This window comes from Malus domestica, chromosome 01 (genome assembly GCF_042453785.1).
Source record: "Malus domestica chromosome 01, GDT2T_hap1".
Classification (NCBI taxonomy): Eukaryota; Viridiplantae; Streptophyta; class Magnoliopsida; order Rosales; family Rosaceae; genus Malus; species Malus domestica.
This window is the reverse complement of record NC_091661.1, coordinates 16,099,540-16,116,545: the sequence shown is the minus strand read 5'-3', so window position 1 is coordinate 16,116,545 and position 17,006 is coordinate 16,099,540. Positions and strand designations below refer to the sequence as shown.

The 17,006-nt window shown below is 37.0% G+C and overlaps 3 protein-coding genes across 10 annotated transcripts; all 3 read right to left on the bottom strand.

Moving 5' to 3' along the window:
* Nucleotides 1–806: 806 nt before the first annotated feature.
* Nucleotides 807–4,618, bottom strand: LOC103400412 (phosphomannomutase). Of its 4 annotated transcripts, none has more exons than XM_070817215.1 (13): nt 4,315–4,445; nt 4,030–4,116; nt 3,837–3,926; nt 3,621–3,665; nt 3,469–3,535; nt 3,043–3,119; nt 2,326–2,361; nt 2,116–2,171; nt 1,937–2,036; nt 1,734–1,829; nt 1,504–1,593; nt 1,293–1,344; nt 807–1,113 (listed from the first exon to the last, which is right to left on the bottom strand). In XM_070817215.1, the coding sequence occupies exons 3-13, from the start codon at nt 3,903–3,905 to the stop codon at nt 1,058–1,060; spliced, it is 744 nt and encodes a 247-aa protein (XP_070673316.1). In that variant the 5' UTR covers nt 3,906–3,926; nt 4,030–4,116; nt 4,315–4,445; the 3' UTR covers nt 807–1,057. The 4 variants fall into 4 exon arrangements, with proteins under 4 accessions (XP_070673316.1, XP_070673337.1, XP_008337318.2 ...); XM_070817236.1 differs by having other exon boundaries at nt 3,837–3,929; nt 4,315–4,442; XM_008339096.4 differs by lacking the exon at nt 4,030–4,116 and having other exon boundaries at nt 4,315–4,618.
* A 1,398-nt stretch (nt 4,619–6,016) lies between these two features.
* On the bottom strand, nt 6,017–7,925 carry LOC139193617 ((+)-neomenthol dehydrogenase-like). 2 transcript variants are annotated; one of them, XM_070817032.1, is made up of 5 exons: nt 7,776–7,925; nt 7,456–7,702; nt 7,301–7,366; nt 6,853–7,029; nt 6,017–6,600 (listed from the first exon to the last, which is right to left on the bottom strand). In XM_070817032.1, the coding sequence occupies exons 1-5, from the start codon at nt 7,793–7,795 to the stop codon at nt 6,223–6,225; spliced, it is 888 nt and encodes a 295-aa protein (XP_070673133.1). In that variant the 5' UTR covers nt 7,796–7,925; the 3' UTR covers nt 6,017–6,222. The 2 variants fall into 2 exon arrangements, with proteins under 2 accessions (XP_070673133.1, XP_070673163.1); XM_070817062.1 differs by having other exon boundaries at nt 6,853–7,026.
* Nucleotides 7,926–9,287: 1,362 nt separating this feature from the next.
* LOC103406159 ((+)-neomenthol dehydrogenase-like) lies at nt 9,288–11,318 on the bottom strand. Of its 4 annotated transcripts, none has more exons than XM_029105889.2 (5): nt 11,070–11,318; nt 10,724–10,970; nt 10,489–10,557; nt 10,226–10,405; nt 9,288–9,799 (listed from the first exon to the last, which is right to left on the bottom strand). In XM_029105889.2, exons 1-5 carry the CDS (start codon nt 11,087–11,089, stop codon nt 9,422–9,424), a joined length of 894 nt encoding a protein of 297 aa, XP_028961722.2. In that variant the 5' UTR covers nt 11,090–11,318; the 3' UTR covers nt 9,288–9,421. The 4 variants fall into 4 exon arrangements, with proteins under 4 accessions (XP_028961722.2, XP_070672946.1, XP_070672964.1 ...); XM_070816845.1 differs by having other exon boundaries at nt 10,226–10,402; XM_070816863.1 differs by having other exon boundaries at nt 10,724–10,953; nt 11,070–11,258.
* Between the last annotated feature and the right edge of the window lie 5,688 nt (nt 11,319–17,006).

Sequence of the window (17,006 nt, the reverse complement as noted above, 5' to 3'; positions counted from 1 at the left end):
CGTTAAAGTTCCTTTGATTCAATGGGTATTTTTATTTTTTTTTTAAAATGGGATATTTATTTGTTTGAAAACATGGGATATTTTAATTGATCTAATAAATTATTTGGAGAAAGATTTGAACTAAAGTGAAGCGCGAAGCACACTATTTTTGTCGCTTCGCTATGCCTATAGTTACTTTTCATGACACTTATTTATGTCATATAGATTTGGGTATTCTCAAGCATTTAAGCTATTAATCGCGTATGTTTATTTATTAGAAGCGATATTACAATTAGTGTTGAACGCATGGGTTGAAGAGGAAAGACCTATCATCAAAACAATCTACGCTTGCTACTTGTAAGTCGATTAATTATTAATGTGAAACGTATAAATTGAATAATTTGATAACTTGTTGCTCTCGTATGCTTATTTATTAGAAGTGACATTATAATTAGTATTGAACGCATGGATTGAAGAGGAAAGACCTATCACCAAAACAATTCACCGCTTGCTACTTGAAAGTAGATTAATTAGTAATGTGCAACGTATAAATTGAATAATTTGATAACTTGTTGCTCCACCAACTATTTATTTATTTATTTATTTTTGGAAACTGGGAATAACATTACCAGGGCAAAGATGCCAACGTAGAACAAGGAAAGCCTACACCAAGGCAAGCAAGCAGCTAAACAACAAAAAACCGAGCAGCCAAGGGGGGGGAGGGAGTGAAGACGCTAGAACCGAGCTCAAGCGTCGCCCCCTCCTCTGCCACAAAAGTTTAAGGGGGGCAAGGTAAACCATCGTTATTACATATAGCAGAAGCAATATGAAAAGGAAGTGAAAAATGCCTTTCACTAGATCAATTTATATATAATAGGAATCCGTGGTACTGTGGTAGCACAAAATTACAATGCAGAAACGAAATTTCTCGACCAAGATATTTTGAGTCTATAATAATGTTACATATTACAGATTTCTGCTTAACATTTATTCTCAAATACAGAATTACAAATGGCATTTAACTTTTCTTGTTCGAAAAATGGCATATATTGCTCGGAAGCAAAAGGTTGGCTCCACCTCAAGGGCTCAAGAAGAGAGCTGTGCACTGCTTGATTGTATCTTCGGGGCTGGTGACTGCAGAAGGGTAGAGCATCATCAGATATACATATTCCGTAAATATTTTTTTGTTTAGGTATGTAAGTTCTAATGATAGCCGACCCCACTTAGTGAGAAAAGACTTTGTTGTTGTTGTTGTATGTAAGTTCTAATGAGAGTCTGCCGCAAGTAAATTTAAACCTGGGACGAGAACTTACCTGTATGACCTACGGTTCTTTCAGATTCATAGATTTCGTGGTCATTTCCTCCCTGCGGAAAAGAAAACTCACAAGTCTTTTAAGGCCCGAATAACAGAAATTTCATCGAAAAGAATAAATGTAAAACAGAAAACATGAACTGCTACTCATGAATTCATAGAGAAGGAAGTTGTACATAGAAGAGGGTTAAGCCATCAAATTATGGACAAACCTTGTAAGTTTTGTCACCAAAGAAATGGATCTCTTGAAAATCATCTAGGTATCTCAAGCAGTATGTCTTGTCCCAACCGTGCGGGAAAACCTGGTTCAAGCATTGTAAACCATTGGATTTCAATTTCAAAAGTCTAGTCACCTTTTTACTAGACTAGTTCAAGAATGAGGCAGGCAAAAACAAATAAATGGAATAATCATTAAACCATAAACGAATATTAAATCATTTACATCAAAGCTTATCTGTCCTCCAATGGAAAATGTCAGGTTGAGGTGACCAAACTTCTCACGAAGGACGGAAACCATTTTTGGGCGTATGTTCTGAACCTGCAAAGAATTACCATACTTTCAAGTTATATACAAGTGAAAAAGAAAATTTATATCAGTTATAAAAATATATACTCACAATTCAAATCTATGGTCAAGTGTCTAACCTTGTCATATCTTTCAAATTCATCCCTTTCTTCTTGGCTACAGTTTCTCCCAATTGGTGATACGTTCAGCATCCCACTTCGGAACTCAATAAATGTACCCCTACAGTTATAGTTAAAAATAAAAGTTTTAAGTTTACGTTCAACCGCTTAAATTTAACAAAGGCTTCCACTCCACTAACCTCTTTATCGGTATGTCCAAGTCAGCAATATAATGAAGCGTAAAGTTGATGAATTCCTGCACAAGTGCATGCCAATCATCTCAGATCAATCTCAAGAACAACATAATTAAGTTTCCAGGTGCCATGTGTATGTTGTGCTTGAAACTGCTTAAGATATCTTCCAAATAAGGAATTTGAGAGTCATAGCATACAACAGAGTATGGGTTTTACCTTGAGTTTGTCTTCGCCAAGGTATGTCTTCAAGCTCTACAGAATGAAAAACGCAAAATGCATCAGTTTGGAACTTTTATCACATCACGGAATATTTAAAAATATGCAGAAACAAAGAAAAAATAATGCAACTCTGTCACAATTCCTATAAAAAACAAATCATGGTTATTGGGCACCTACACTACACCCAGCCAAAGCCACTTCAGACTCGGGTTTAGTGTTCAAGAATTTCAAACTGTAATAGAGGACAATGGGTGAAACCTAAATACGGACCAGAAGAAATCTACAGCAGACAAGTACCTCACGATAAGATGAATTAACTACTTTCGTTAGCCACAAATAATTTCTTCGCAGAACAGAAGAGAATTTCTCTCAAAAGATCCAAAGAACAAGATTGTATCATGGAAATATTTATCTTTACGATCCATTTCTTCTTTTTCTTTTTTGTTGAGGAGAAGGTTTATATCTTTACGATATATACCATGCTCAAATTCAAGGTATTGGATCATTAGAATTTTAGCTTTGCTTATTGCTTTCAGCCATATATTAGGCCAGAAGGGGACCACATATTTACCCCAACAAGGCATCCCTCTTGCCATTAGATACTTAAAAAAATCAACTTTCACATAATTGATTCAAGCATCACTTTTAATTAGGACACTATGAAATTATGAATGTGACAATTTGTTTCTATTATCACACTAAGCTGTATAATACCTGGGTGCCAATCAGCGTCCTATCTTTGTGAGCTACAAGACCATTCTCAGAAAATACATAATCATGGTCATCAATAACTGCAAAGACAAGGACATAGTTAATAGACAGTCAAGAGGATAAAGCACGTGTCCACAATGTCCCTCGAGAACTAGAATTGAAGGATATCTAAGAGTTAATGTAAAAGGAACAGGGCACCGACATAGCATATTGCGCTATTAAGACAATCTAAATCGCCAATAACGGATGCAACAAAACAATTTCAAAATTCATCCAGGCACAAAAGTTAAATAAGTGTTTATATAATGAGTAAATATCCAAACTTGAGCTCCAACAACTGAAGCTCGCAATGATGTATCATATGCAAAGTTAAATGTTCAATACAGTTGGAGTTACTAGATATAGCTTCTACAAAATAACAGTATACACCTGTTTTGCCAAGCTGCTCTGTTATCTTAGAAAGGTCAGATCCTCCCACAATGCCCACTGTGACAATCTGCACTCCAACAAGGCTTTGATTATTAACAAGAAACAAGCAAACCTCACAAAGATGTACACTTTCAGGCTAACGGGTTACATACCTTCCTAAGTTCTCTCATAAACTCCAACATTTCTGGAGTAACAACCTGGGATTTGGGCGAAATACATTCAATTAGAAAATTTTCTCAAGCTGATCAAAAAGTGCAAAAGATTATGCCTTTCAAATCGATAACCAACATGATAAACCGGTACATAAAATTCCAACTGAAAATTAAAGAGTGATTTAAAAGGACAAAATAAAAACCAGAGATGTATACCTTTCTTGGAGCTGTGAGAGTCCCATCAACATCAAACAAGGCAAGCACACCAGGCCTCCTAACAGCCATTTACACTTAAATCTAATTTTCCTGCTGACAAATACACAATGCTCAATTAACAATTTAATCTCTTGAGTTTCTGTGAACATTAGTAAATCAGCAAGCTTGTAGAAAACAGCAAAATAGATATTACCCAGATGTTCAAAAACATTAAGATCCAAAACCCAATATTTTTTTCCGTAAAAGTACAAGAATTTGAGAAAGCAATTGATCCAATGGCCTAGATTGTAAACGAAAGTACCAATAAGTAATTAAAAACTGAAAAGCAGCCAAAATTATATGCACCCAAATGAGGGGAAAGAAGAAAGAAGAAAACTTTAAGATTCAGGAGTAATGGGTTCTGCAGATGATGAGCACTAATCAATGGAAAATGGCGATTGATAAGTAAATTAGCAAATGACAAAGTGAAAATACAAACCCGGTAATTGCGCTAATGAGAGAGAGAGAGAGAAAAGAGAGAGAGAGAGAGAGAGAGCAGGTTGCGATGAGAGGTTTGAAATGAAATGGAAGTTTGAGGAGCAGAGAATTGGGAAGCAGATTTCTTCCAGTGGCGGAACTCGAGCAGTTAGGGATTATAAAGCGACATGAAGGGGGTCCCAGAACAATATTACTATTTACTTTTTGAGTCTTGGCTTAACTTCGACAAAAACATTACTGAGATACAATAAGAAACTTCGTAGGAGCTGGATCTTTCATTTGCACGTAGAGATAACGTTGCCCTTAATTTTGTTTGTGTGGGGTAAAGGTTAAGTAATAGTAGAGAATGAGGTAGTGGATCTGTTTGTTTTTTTCTTTTCTTTTTTTTTGTTTTTTGTCAGACGATATATACATTAGATTAGATGTTAGATTAGGAAGTTAATTGGATTTGAACTCGTTCCGTGGTGCAAGAACAATACTATTTTCACAATTGTAACAAAGGGCCACTTGCAGGTTGTGGATCTGGTTTCAGATCTGTTCAAAAAGTGCACTAATTAATGCAAATTATTTGTAGAGTTGGGAATATGCTATAGTATCTATTTCTTAGCTCTCTTAGATAGGGATGTATTTAATTTATGATACGATTGCGTCTAATAGCCTACTGCTTGCATATAAGTGCTTTTGGATCATGAAAGCACTATGTAATTTGGCTATTGATTGAGAAGCAGCGACTACTGGTTGAAGCATCTCCTTAATCTAGACAAAAATGAGTTTAGCATTCACTTTCAGTTTGTTTTCATTTCGGTAGGAAACTTCTTTCTTTGGTTGTATTATCACCATCTCATAAACTTGTCAATTTTTCCCTTTTGTAGTTAGGAGGTAACTTCTCAACATGTCTCACTTCACTGTTTCTGGTTCATAGTAGTGTATCTTACAACATAACTGGTCTTTTACGGTGCACAAAGGGTGTAATAAACGGTTATTCACGGCTTGTGAGTCTTCAAACAATAAAAGCTCCTATCGTAAAAGACGTTTTCTCTTTTTGCACTGCTCGCTTTGTTTTTGTCTATTGATTATCTTTTATTTCCCTTACTCAATCATTAGTTGCTAACTTGTAATGCAAGTCGCTTAGGGTATGTTTGGTATCCTATTTGAAATTTTTTATCATTTCTCAAAATATTTATTAAGAACATTTCTTGAAAACAATTTTCTTTAAAATTCAAAAACTTGATTGGTTTGCGATTTAAAATTTTTAAATCTTATGACTTAAACCAGACAGAGATCTAAAAAGAAGGGGTCGCAGGAGAGAGAGAAAGAGTAGAGAGGAGGAAAGAAGGTAAGAGATGATTGAAGGAAAGAGAGAAGAGAGAGGATCAGACGATATAGAGAGGAAGAAGAGTGAGAGAAATAACCGAGAGAATCAAGATAGCGGATTGAAGGAGAAACGAAAAAGGTAAAAAAAAAAAAAAAGAGGTGAGAAAGAAGAAAGGAGAGAGAGATTTGGAGTAAGAGGCAAGAAGAGAGAGAAAAGAAATGAGTGAGTTTAAGTTTAAAAACTCTAAAAACTCATTTTTTATGTTTTTAGATAATAGACTATATTTTTGAGTTAGTCTTGAGTTCAGCTTTTGAAAATAATCCTATCAAAAAAGTTTTTAAGCCTAAAACTTGAAAATTGTTTTTGAGTTTAAAAAGTTGGATTCAAGTTGAGTACCAAATAGACCCTTAATTACGTGGGATGCAAGAAAGTTGATCACCTGAATCTCAAACTTGCAGCATTTACATTAACATACAGTGGACAAGTAATATATCTATAAGAAAGAACTTATTCTTTTGTAGAAGAGTCATCGCTCAAATTCGCTTGCAACACAAAGTCCCTCGAATTCATATTCAACATTGCAAACCCTTGTCCTTAATAAGGTGTCGCTTCTTTCCGGATGAAGTATTGGCCAGTAGGTCCGCCATTGGGGAGCAGCGCCAACCTGACAACGCTTTCCGCACCTTCGTCGATGGTTAAGATGCCCGAATTGCAGGTTATATCTGTTTTGACAAATCCAGGACAGACACAATTGATGCAGAAATTGGGCCACCTTTTGGCTAGAATTCTGGTGTAAGCGTTCAAGGCTGCTTTCGAGACTGAGTAGGCTGGAAGGATTGGAGGCCAGCTTTTGGCTTCTACCAGACCTTGTTTAAAATCTTCTAAAAACTCACTCAATACTCCATCTATTCTCTCTTCTGTGAGGCTCTCAGAATCACTCAGTACCCCATTAGCCCGTCCATCTGAAAAAAACTGAAACAATATGCAACACAGGACAGTTTTAATTTAATTTCCGAATAGAAACATTGCGGAGAATTGCTCATAATTAGACCTTTCACTACCAATTCTCAGAGAAAGTGAAAATCGCTTTGGAAACTAAGCAAGCATCAGTTGAAAAATGGCAAGAACATAGTTTTCAACCATACTGACAACCGTTGCAAACTTGATTTTCTTAGGAGAATGCCAAAAAAGAAATATAGTTTTCGAGTTGTTTATATATCATACCATTAATTGACCAACATAAGAAGAAACAATAACAAGCCTTGGAGAATCGGATAGCTGGAGGAGGGGCAGAAGTGCTTCAATCACTCTTTTCGTACCATGATAGTTTGTTTCTAGACACTTTTCTCCTAACTCGTAGTTTGGTGTTGCTATTTCACTCCAATCAATATCTTCAAGCTTCTGTATCCAGGTGAAGAAAGTTAACACTTATCCCGAATGATTGCAGGATCGTCTTCCCCAAATAATCCCGGATCCATAACTGGTTTGCTAAATATAGCATGATTTTCTTAAGAACACAATTTGACACGATAAGTTTGAGCAACTTCATATCAAGCACATATATCATCATAAGCGAACTTTTTAAAAGCAACTCAACGATACAATACCAAAACAAAATCGTCTTTATATAATTTGTGATGGAGAAAGTTTTGGTATATAGAATTAATCTTACCTTACCCGGAATAGCTCTAAAAGCTTCGCCGTTTAGTATGCTTCCGATAACTCCTGCATTGTTTACCTACAGATCACAAGTTCTAGCATTACCATCTTTGTCATGTCAACGAAGTTAACCAAAAAAAGTTTGAGCATTTGGGGTTTGATCATTACCAAAATATCAAGTTTTCCAAATTGAGTTTTGACAAAATCTGCAAGGGAAGCAATGCTAGCAGAATCCGTTATGTCGAGCTGGTGAAAAACCACGCGATCAGAGACGCCAAACTGTTTCAATTTTTCAACAGCTTCAAGACCTCTCTTCTCATCTCTGGCAGTTAAAACTACTAAGGTCCCATTTGAAGCCAACTGCCTAACAGTTGCAAATCCAATTCCTTTGTTTGCCCCTGTCACAACTGCATACCTGACCAAAAAAATGGGTGTTATTTATGTGGCTATGAGGGTCTAATGGTAAATTCCAGAGCAAGGAGATGAACCTCTTCGTCGCCTCTGCCATTGTCGATGGTTTTTCAAGCTTATTTTCAGCATTTTAAAGGGGTATTGTCACAAAAAGTCAATTTTGTGTGCGATAGCAGTTTTGTTGTTTTTACTTTTTTGTTTAGGAAGGGTTTTGCGCAGTCAAGAAGCGAGGCGGGGGCAAGAGAGACGGGTATTTTGATGACATGTTGGTGAGGAAAGAGGGGAAAAAAAAACAGTACTATTTTTTTGGAATTGCCCAGAGCCGGCAACCATAAAATAATGATATCGAGTTTATCGGAATTGGATCCTCTCCGAGGCAATGCCTCGGATCTTACTGACCGAACAATATGGGCAGTTGAATTTTGATTCAACGACTATAAATAGGGGGGTTCCTTTAAAAATTATAATAATTGTAGCTGTTTGATCAAAATCCAACAGTCCATGTTGTCCGGTCAGTAGGATCCCGAGGCATTGCCTCGAAGAGGATCCAATTCCTAGTTTATCAACCACGGTAGTCAGACCTTCCACTTATACTTACGAGTAGATATAAATACGATCAATTATTAGTTTGAACTTTAAAATTAAAAAATAAAACATATAATCCAAATAAAATCTCTCTTAAAACTAAAATATAGTCGGAGCAACGCTAAAATATTTAATAAATTATATGGATTTCGGGGATTATGCCACCTTAATCATAAAATACAAGTTGGATGAATAAAGTGGAAGAGTGCATCGGATGTGTTGTGCGACTGTCGTATGCCACTAAAGCTCAAGGGATATTTTTATAGGACGACAATAAGGCCGGCAATGCTTTATGACATAGAATGTTAGACGGTGAAGTATCAACACGTACATAAAATGAGTGTAACGGAGATAAGAACGCTTCGTTGGATGTGTGGGTACACGAGAAATGACAAGATTAGGAATGAGGATATATGAGGCAAATTAGGAGAAGCCTATATTGAAGATAAGATGAGAGAGAATCGGTTAAGGTGGTTTGGACATGTGAAACGAAGACTACAAACGCTTCGGTTAGAAGATGTGAGTACGAGACAGAGGCCTAGGGACAAACGGATAGAGGAAGACCTGGGAAGACTTGGAAAGAAACTCCAAGAAAAGATTTGAACTACTTAGATCTAACAGAAGTCATGACACAGAACAAAGTGCAATGGCGTTTTAAGATTCATATAGCCGACCCCACTTAGTGGGATAACGCTTTGTTGTTGTTGTAGTATTATTTTCTTGAGTAAGATATTTTGTATATGCTAGTAATACTGTCAGATAAAATAAGGTGAGCATCCATTGTCCTCTTGTTATTTTGCTTACCTTTCTGGATGCTAGCTCTGGTAGAGTTGCATAAGAGATGAAATGTTACACCTCACATCTTTCTGGACGCTTTTCTGATACCTCACCTCTATAGGCCCGTCGGCCGGCTGTTTGTTTTAGGGTGCCGGTCACGACTTGCTTCGATCGGCGCCCATTTTCATAAAAAAAATAGCATCACTCCTAATAGGATATGGCCTCCATATTTAACACTACCCTCATATATTTCAATCATCCAAATAGTCTTACCACATTGTGAATCCAAAAGCTTGTATATATAAACTATCAAGCCTTATTATTCATTAAACACAGAGAGGGCCTCTGTTAGCACCACATCTTAATACGGTGTCATTTCTTTCCTGATGAAGTAGAGGCCGGTAGGACCACCGCTGGGGAGTAGGGCTAACCGGGCAACACTTTCAGCACCTTCGTCAATGGTTAAGAAGCCGGCATTGAAGGTCAAATCTGTCTTGACAAATCCGGGGCAGACACAGTTGATGTAGATGTTTGGATACTTGGTGGCCAGAATTCTAGTGTACGCGTTCAAGGCTGCTTTCGAGACTGAATAGGCTGGAGAGAGAGGAGGCCAGCTTTTGGTTCCTAGCAAACCTTGTTTATGGTCTTCCAAAAACTCGCTCAAAACAGCATCTATTCTCACTTCTGTGAGGCTCTTAGCATCACTGAGTACCTCTTTAGCCCATCCGTTTGGAAAATTCTGAAGCAACACGAAAGATGGCAGAGTTTAAATTTGATTAAAAAAAACAGAAAAATTGTATCAGAATCTAACTAAATACATGGATTGCTCACAACTCAAACATTTTTCGGAAAACAATTCTACAACTAAAACATTTCCAGAGATCTAGTTTAGTCTGGGATTCAGTTAATGTTCTAATGCAATCCCAGAGCTCCATTATACTTAATTAAGCAAAGAAAACGACGACTAATTGTTTGTACATTTCAAGAAGTCCCATTTATGAAATAACTAGAGATAAACAGATTAAGGATAAAGAATTCTCCATATCTTTTGTAAGGCAGATAAGTTAACTAAATTATTTTGTTTAAATTACACTAACAACTAAGCGGAAATTTAATTCTGTTAGGAGAATGCAAAACAGAAGCATATTTCTGAAGTTGCTCATACCATTAGCTTAGCAGCACCAGACGAAACATTAACGATTCTAGGCGAATCAGATAGCTGGAGGAGGGGCAAAAGCGCTTCAGTCACGCTTTTGGGACCATAGTAGTTTGTTTTAAGGCATTCTTCTGCTAACTCATAGCTTGGTGTTATCAATATTTCACTCCAATTGATTTCACCAGGCTTCTGCATCCAAAATCATTGCTCTCGTCAATTAGTCTAAAATCACATTTCTATGATGTGATATATATACATATATATAACCTCACCTTACCAATTACAGCTGATCTAAAACTTTCAGGGTTTACTATGCTTCCAGTAATTCCTGCATTGTTTACCTACACAGTCGAAAAGTTCCAACTTTTTCATCTTTGTTATGCGTATTTCAACATAAAAAAGGATTATAAGTTTATAACATGTGTCATCAGTATCAAATCAGACATATTGCAATATTATCTCTACTGATCTGAGGAATAAAACCCAACTCAAAACAAAAAGATTTACCAAGATATCGAGTTTCCCGAATTGGGTTTTGACAAAATCTGCAAGGGAAACGATGCTAGCAGAATCTGTTACATCAAGCTGATGAAAAACCACCTGGTCGGAGACGCCAAGCTCTTTCAATTTTTCAACAGCTTCAAGACCCCTTTTTTCATCTCTAGCAGTTAACACCACCATGATCCCATTTGAAGCCAACTGCTTAACTGTGCCAAATCCAACCCCTTTGTTTGCCCCTGTCACAATTGCATACCTGATCAAAATACACAAGAACCCAACAAAAAAAAGGGAAAATAAGAAATGGGTTTCTTTTACGTGATCAAAAGATGCATAAGAACCAGAACACTACTACCTCTTTGTTGCTTCTGCCATTGTTGCTCTGAGCTTATTCTGCCGGGTGGGTACAATGAGGGGACTATAATGCAGGGGTTCCGGTTTCAAATCATCCGTTTCTAAAAGCTAAACTCATGGGATTCACGAGGGTGCGAAATGAGGACAAATATACATGGTTTCAGAATGGTGGCTGTATGTGGAATTATGTGGCGAAGAATGTGATGAAGTATGTGCTGGATTAGTGGCCAAGTGACCAAAAATCACTTTCGGCTAGTCAAAGAAAAGGAGGTGGATTGTCTACCCTCCCATTTCCATACTCTTCTCATCCCTTCCTGTTTTGTGTGGTCACGGTTAAACCACATCAACATTTTATATTGATTTTGTATAAAACTAATAAAACAAAAAATAATAGGAATATAAAATGTTGACGTGGCTTAACTATGACCATACAAACAGAAAGGGATGGAAATAGTATGGAAAGAGTATGAAAATGGGAGGGCAGACAATCCACCTCCTAAAGAAAAATAAACAAAGATAAAAAGGACATGATGATGTTTGTTGAAAAGAAAAAAGATACATCATTGTGTCTGTTAAGTCTAAAATAATCCCAAAAATTCTAGAGGCGTGGACTTTTATTCAAGAATGACAAGATTGTTCTCAATAAATGGGCAAGCTTCTCAGATGCTCCCACGCGCAGCTCATATCCCTGAATGACTCAGCAGCTAAACACAACTGCCCACACCACAGCTTACCTGCCCTTAGCAAGGAATTAAATATAAGGATTAATTACACAAATCTTATCTTTAATGCATTCCTAATTGAAGACTGACTCAAATCAAGTAATCCTAATTTATTTAAATTAGGATAATTACACCATTATCTCAAGATATTATTTCCTATTTAATATCTTGGAAATAATTAGAGAATATCTATCTATTAAACATTATATGGCCGGCCCTAGCCTTATAAATACCTCATATTCTACCAAATTTTGAGAGTTTTTTGCAACCCTAAAAAAGCCTTAAACACTTTACTCTCTCAGAGAAACTCACTTAGGCATCGGAAATCCGTTGACCTAACCCCCCCCCACCTTGTGGGCGTGTGAGACTTAGGTCTTTGATCAAAGGTGTTGACTGTTTTGCAGGTGCATTTTCGTCAAAACTGAAGACGGCGGAAATTTGCATCGACAGTGTCTCTTCCTTGTTTTTGGACGAAAAAAAGGGCTCTTGTCTAGAGTTTTTTTGCTTTGCCATCAACACCTGAAGAGTTTTGTTTTTCACTTCCACTTGTTGTCTTTGGAGCTTTTGATAGTTGTTGAGTAGCAGCAGAGAGCAAAGAGAGCAGAGAGTAGAGAGCAAATGAAGAAAAGGGAAACCAAGGGCTACTATTTTTAACTCTTCATTGTTTACAATCATTCATTCAAAGATATTGTGCTACATTTTGTGGCTTTTAGGAGAGAAGGATTTAGTATGTATTTTCTTTTTCTCAATTTATTCTTTGTTTGAGTGAGAGTTATTGTTTTTTTTTTTAGGTTATGAGGTTGCCAACATTTTGTAAACTCTCATTTGGTTGATAGTGGATTATTGGGTGAGCTTCTACTGCTCTGAGGACGTACTCCAGTTACACTGACTGTTGAGGAACCTCGTTAAAATCTTGGTATCTTTTATATCTTGTTCTTGCATTTCATTTGATATATTTCCTGTGGGTTAGCTTGAGTTGGTTCCAATTGGTTTGGTGCTATTCTAGCATAACAATTGGTATCAGAGCACTGGTTGCTCTTGGGTACCGTCTAGTTGCTAAGTATACCAGATGGGCAAGATGAGAATCCTTTTGGAAGTAGCTTTGGGGTTGCAAGAACTACGGTGCAAAATGCAATGTTCGAAGTGGAAAAGTTTGATGGCACAAACAACTTCAAGATGTGGCAATGTGAGATCAAGGATGTGTTGACTCAACAAGATCTACTTGCCGCTTTGGTAGATAAACCGGAAGCTATGTCGAAGCAGGAATGAGAGAAATTAAATTTGTGGACTTGCTCTGCAATTCAGTTGAGCCTTGCAAAAACTAAGAAGTTTTTTGTGATGCGGGAGACATTGGCAAATGTGTTGTGGCAAAAATTAGAAGTATATGACGAAGAGTGCGGAGAACCAGCTATACTTGAAGAAAAAGCTATATCGCTTCCAATACAAAGAAGGTACAAAAACTATTAGACACCTTGATGCTTTTAATAAGTTGATTGCCGATTTGATGAATTTAGATGAGGATATTAAGGATGAAGATAAGGCCTTAATATTTTTGAATTCCTTGCCAGACTTTTATGAGCATTTGGTTACCGCTATTATGCATGGTAAAGAAACTGTGAAATTTGACGATGTGTCAAATGCCTTGATGAACTATGAAATGAGGCATAGAGATAAGAATCATGATAGTACCTCTGAAACTTTATTTGTTAGAGGTAGATCATCGGAGAGGAGATCTTCCTTTATTAGAAAAAAAAATCACAGTCTCGACCTAGAGGAAATTCTAAAGGTAGAAAAAGCTTGGAAAGGGATGAATGTGTTTTTTGTCATAATAAGGGTCATTGGAAGAAAGATTGTCCTAAGTTGAAAACCAAAGACAAAATGAGTTTGGAAGCTAATGTTGCCACTTCCTCATCATTTGATTGTGCTACTAAGTGGGTGTTGGATACGGGTGTACTTATCATATGATTCCTCACAAGGATTGGTTTTCAAGTTTGAAAGAGTTTGATGGTGGTGTCGTTTTCATGGATGATGACAATCCTTGCACAACAAAAGGGATTGGAACAATTTGTTTGAAGTTGCATGATGACATGGTTAAAGAGTTGATAGGTGTTCGGTATGTACCGAATTTGAAGAAAAATCTTATTTCTTTGGGCACTTTGGAATCCAAGGGCTTTAGGTTTCATTCAGATGGGCATACATTGAAAGTTACTTATGGTGCACTTGTTGTGATGAAAGCTCATCGATGTGGTCATTTGTATTTATTGCAAGGAAGTATTGTGACAGGTGAAGCGTCTGTAGTCTCAGAAAATATGGGCACATCCGATTTAGATACTATTAAATTGTGGCATATGAGATTAGGCCATGCCAGTGAGAAAGCTCTACAAGGGCTTGTGAAACAAGGTCTTCGAAAAAGGTGCCACGACTTGTAAGCTTGATTTCTAAGAGCATTGTGTCTTAGGAAAGCAAACTAGAGCGAAGTTTGGTATTGCAATACATCAGACAAAAGGCATTCTTGATTATGTGCATTTGGATGTTTAAGGTTCTACAAAGACTCATTATTTGAGTGGTAGACATTGGTTTGTGACCTTTGTTGATGATTATTCAAGAATGTCTTGGGTCTACATTATGAAGCACAAGAGTGAGGTATTGAACATTTTCTTGGGTTGGAAGAAAATAGTTGAGAACCGGATTGGGAGGAAGATTAAAATTTTGCGATCGGATAATGGTGGAGAATACACATGATCCTTTCCTTAAAGTTAGCAAAGAGAAAAGGGATTGTGAGCCATTTCAGTGTCCGGGGAACTCCACAACAAAATGGAGTTGGAGAAAGATTGAATCGAATCTTGCTTGAGAAGGTTAGATGTATGTTGTCTCAGTCGGGTTTGAGTAAGTCGTTTTAGGCAAAGGCAATTACTTATGCATGTCACATCATCAACCGGTTACCCTCAGTTGTTGTTTAGGGTAAGACACCAATGGAGGTATGGATTGGAAAACCTTTCTTCTGATTATGACTATATCTATATTTTTGGTTCACCAGCTTATTTTCATGTAACTGAAAATAAACTTGATCCTAGAGCCAAAAAGGCTATCTTTCTTGGTTTTAGTAGTGGTGTCAAAGGTTACAGGTTATGGTGCCCAAAGATGACAAAACTTGTAATCAGTAGAGATGTGACATTTGATGAAGAAAGTATGTTCAGAGACTTTGAGAAGAATGTTAAAGATGTCCAACTGGTGGAGCTTGAGAAAGTTGCCTCTGGTACTTCAAATCCTATTTTCACTGATGTCGAAGCCACTACAAGTGAAGAAGTGGCAGACAAAGAGGATGTTGAAGAAGTTGATTCTATTCAAGATGAAGAGCAAGTTTCACCTCAAGAGTCTATTGCCAAGAACAGAGGAAAAAGACATATTGCCAAACCAGCTCGGTATAGTGACTATGTTGCTTTTGCTATTCCTATTATCACAGATGAGATTCCATCCAATTTTGAGGAAGCCATTGAGAGTGAGGAAAATGATAAGTGGTGCAATGCCATGGGTGATGAGATGAATTCTCTCTTGAAGAACAAGACTTGGGAGTTAGCTAAATTACCTAATTGTAAGAAAGCTATCGGTTGCAAATGGATGTATGCCAAGAAGGAAGGTGTTGATGAGAAAAGCAATGTGAGATTCAAAGCAAGATTAGTTTCTAAAGGGTATGCACAAAAGGAGGGCATTGACTACAATGAAATATGTTCTCCTGTTGTGAAGCATTCCTCAATTCATATTATGTTAGCTCTTGTTACACAATGTGATCTTGAGCTTGTGCAACTTGATGTGAAGACGGTTTTCCTACATGGTGATTTGAATGAAAAGATCTATATGTGTCAACCAGATGGGTATAAAGTGAAAGGGAAGGAGAATTTGTTTTCCAAGTTGAAGAAATCACTTTATGGCTTGAAGCAATCTTCAAGACAATGGTATTTGAGGTTTGATAAATTTATGAGAGACCAAAATTATTCTAGAAGTCAATATGATCATTGTGTGTACTTCAAGAAGTTGCAAGATTGGTCTTTCGTTTATTTGTTGATATATGTTGATGATATGTTGATCATCTCAAAGAATCTCGAAAAGATTGAGAAATTGAAGAAGCAAATGAACAATGAGTTTAAGATAAATGATCTTGGTGAAGCGACGAAGATCCTTGGCATGAAGATCACTAGAGATAGAGAGAAGGGTGTGATATACTTGAATCAAAGACAATACCTTGAGAAGTTGATTCAGAAGTTTGGAGTTCATGATTCAACCAAACCAGTTAGTACCCATTTGGCTCCTCATTTTAAATTGAGTTCTCTACAATGTCCTAAAACTGATCAAGAGAAGCTGCAAATGAAAAATATACCATATGCAAATTTGGTTGGTAGTTTGATGTACGCAATGGTATGCTCTAGACTGGATATTGCTCATGCAGTTGGTATGGTGAGTCAATATATGCATAATCCTGGTAAAGAGCATTGGCATGCAACTAAGTGGATATTGAGATATCTCCATGGTACTCAAGATGTTGAGTTATGTTTTGAGAGGGATGACTTTGGTATTGGTAACTTTGCAGTTGGTTATGTTGATTCAGATTATGCAGGTGATTTAGATAGAAGAAAGTCTACTACATGCTATGTATTTACTATGGCTAAAAGACCAGTTTGTTGGAGGTCTATTTTGTAGTCATATATTGTTTTGTCTACTACAGAGGCTGAATATATGGCAGTTGTTGAAAATATAAAGGAGGCCATTTGGATACATGGACTGATTAGAGATTTGAGGGTTGATCAGAAGCAGGTAGAGGTGCACTATGATAGTCAGAGTGCCATTTATTTGGCTAAGTATCAGGTTCATTATGCAAGGATCAAGCACATAGATGCGCGTTATCACTTTGTTCGTGAAGTTGTTGGTGAATGGGAGATCATTCTCCAGAAGATTCCAACTAATGACAACCTTGTTGATATGTTGACTAAGGTTGTTGGTGTAGCCAAGTTTGTGCATTCCTTGAACTTGCCTCACATTTTTCCTATATAAAGAAGGCGTTGAGCAGTAGGAGTTTTTTTTGGAGTATTTGGCTCGGCATGAGTTGTTCTCTTGCTATTATTTGGAAGTGATTTTTTGTGTTGATTGTTGATTATGTTGGTTTGGCTCGTCATGACGTTTTTGGAACTTGGTCAAGGTGGATATTGTTGGATTAATGGCCA

What these genes read in the sequence shown, in the direction of transcription:
- LOC103406159 (XM_029105889.2), bottom strand. Translation starts at nt 11,089, where the DNA reads ATGGCAGAAGCAACAAAGAG. An exon ending in GATCAGCTGTAATTGGTAAG is followed by an intron (nt 10,406 to 10,488) that starts GTGAGGTTATAT and finishes TTTTGGATGCAG; the next exon opens with AAGCCTGGTGAAATCAATTG. An exon ending in CTGGTGCTGCTAAGCTAATG is followed by an intron (nt 9,800 to 10,225) that starts GTATGAGCAACT and finishes GTGTTGCTTCAG; the next exon opens with AATTTTCCAAACGGATGGGC.
- LOC103400412 (XM_008339096.4), bottom strand. Translation starts at nt 3,905, where the DNA reads ATGGCTGTTAGGAGGCCTGGTGTGCTTGCCTTGTTTGATGTTGATGGG. An exon ending in TTGGCGAAGACAAACTCAAG is followed by an intron (nt 2,172 to 2,325) that starts GTAAAACCCATA and finishes GCACTTGTGCAG; the next exon opens with GAATTCATCAACTTTACGCT. An exon ending in GAGGACAGATAAGCTTTGAT is followed by an intron (nt 1,594 to 1,733) that starts GTAAATGATTTA and finishes TGCTTGAACCAG; the next exon opens with GTTTTCCCGCACGGTTGGGA.
- LOC139193617 (XM_070817032.1), bottom strand. Translation starts at nt 7,795, where the DNA reads ATGGCAGAGGCGACGAAGAG. An exon ending in ATGGCAGAGGCGACGAAGAG is followed by an intron (nt 7,703 to 7,775) that starts GTTCATCTCCTT and finishes TTTTTTGGTCAG; the next exon opens with GTATGCAGTTGTGACAGGGG. An exon ending in TTAGAGCTATTCCGGGTAAG is followed by an intron (nt 7,030 to 7,300) that starts GTAAGATTAATT and finishes ACCTGGATACAG; the next exon opens with AAGCTTGAAGATATTGATTG.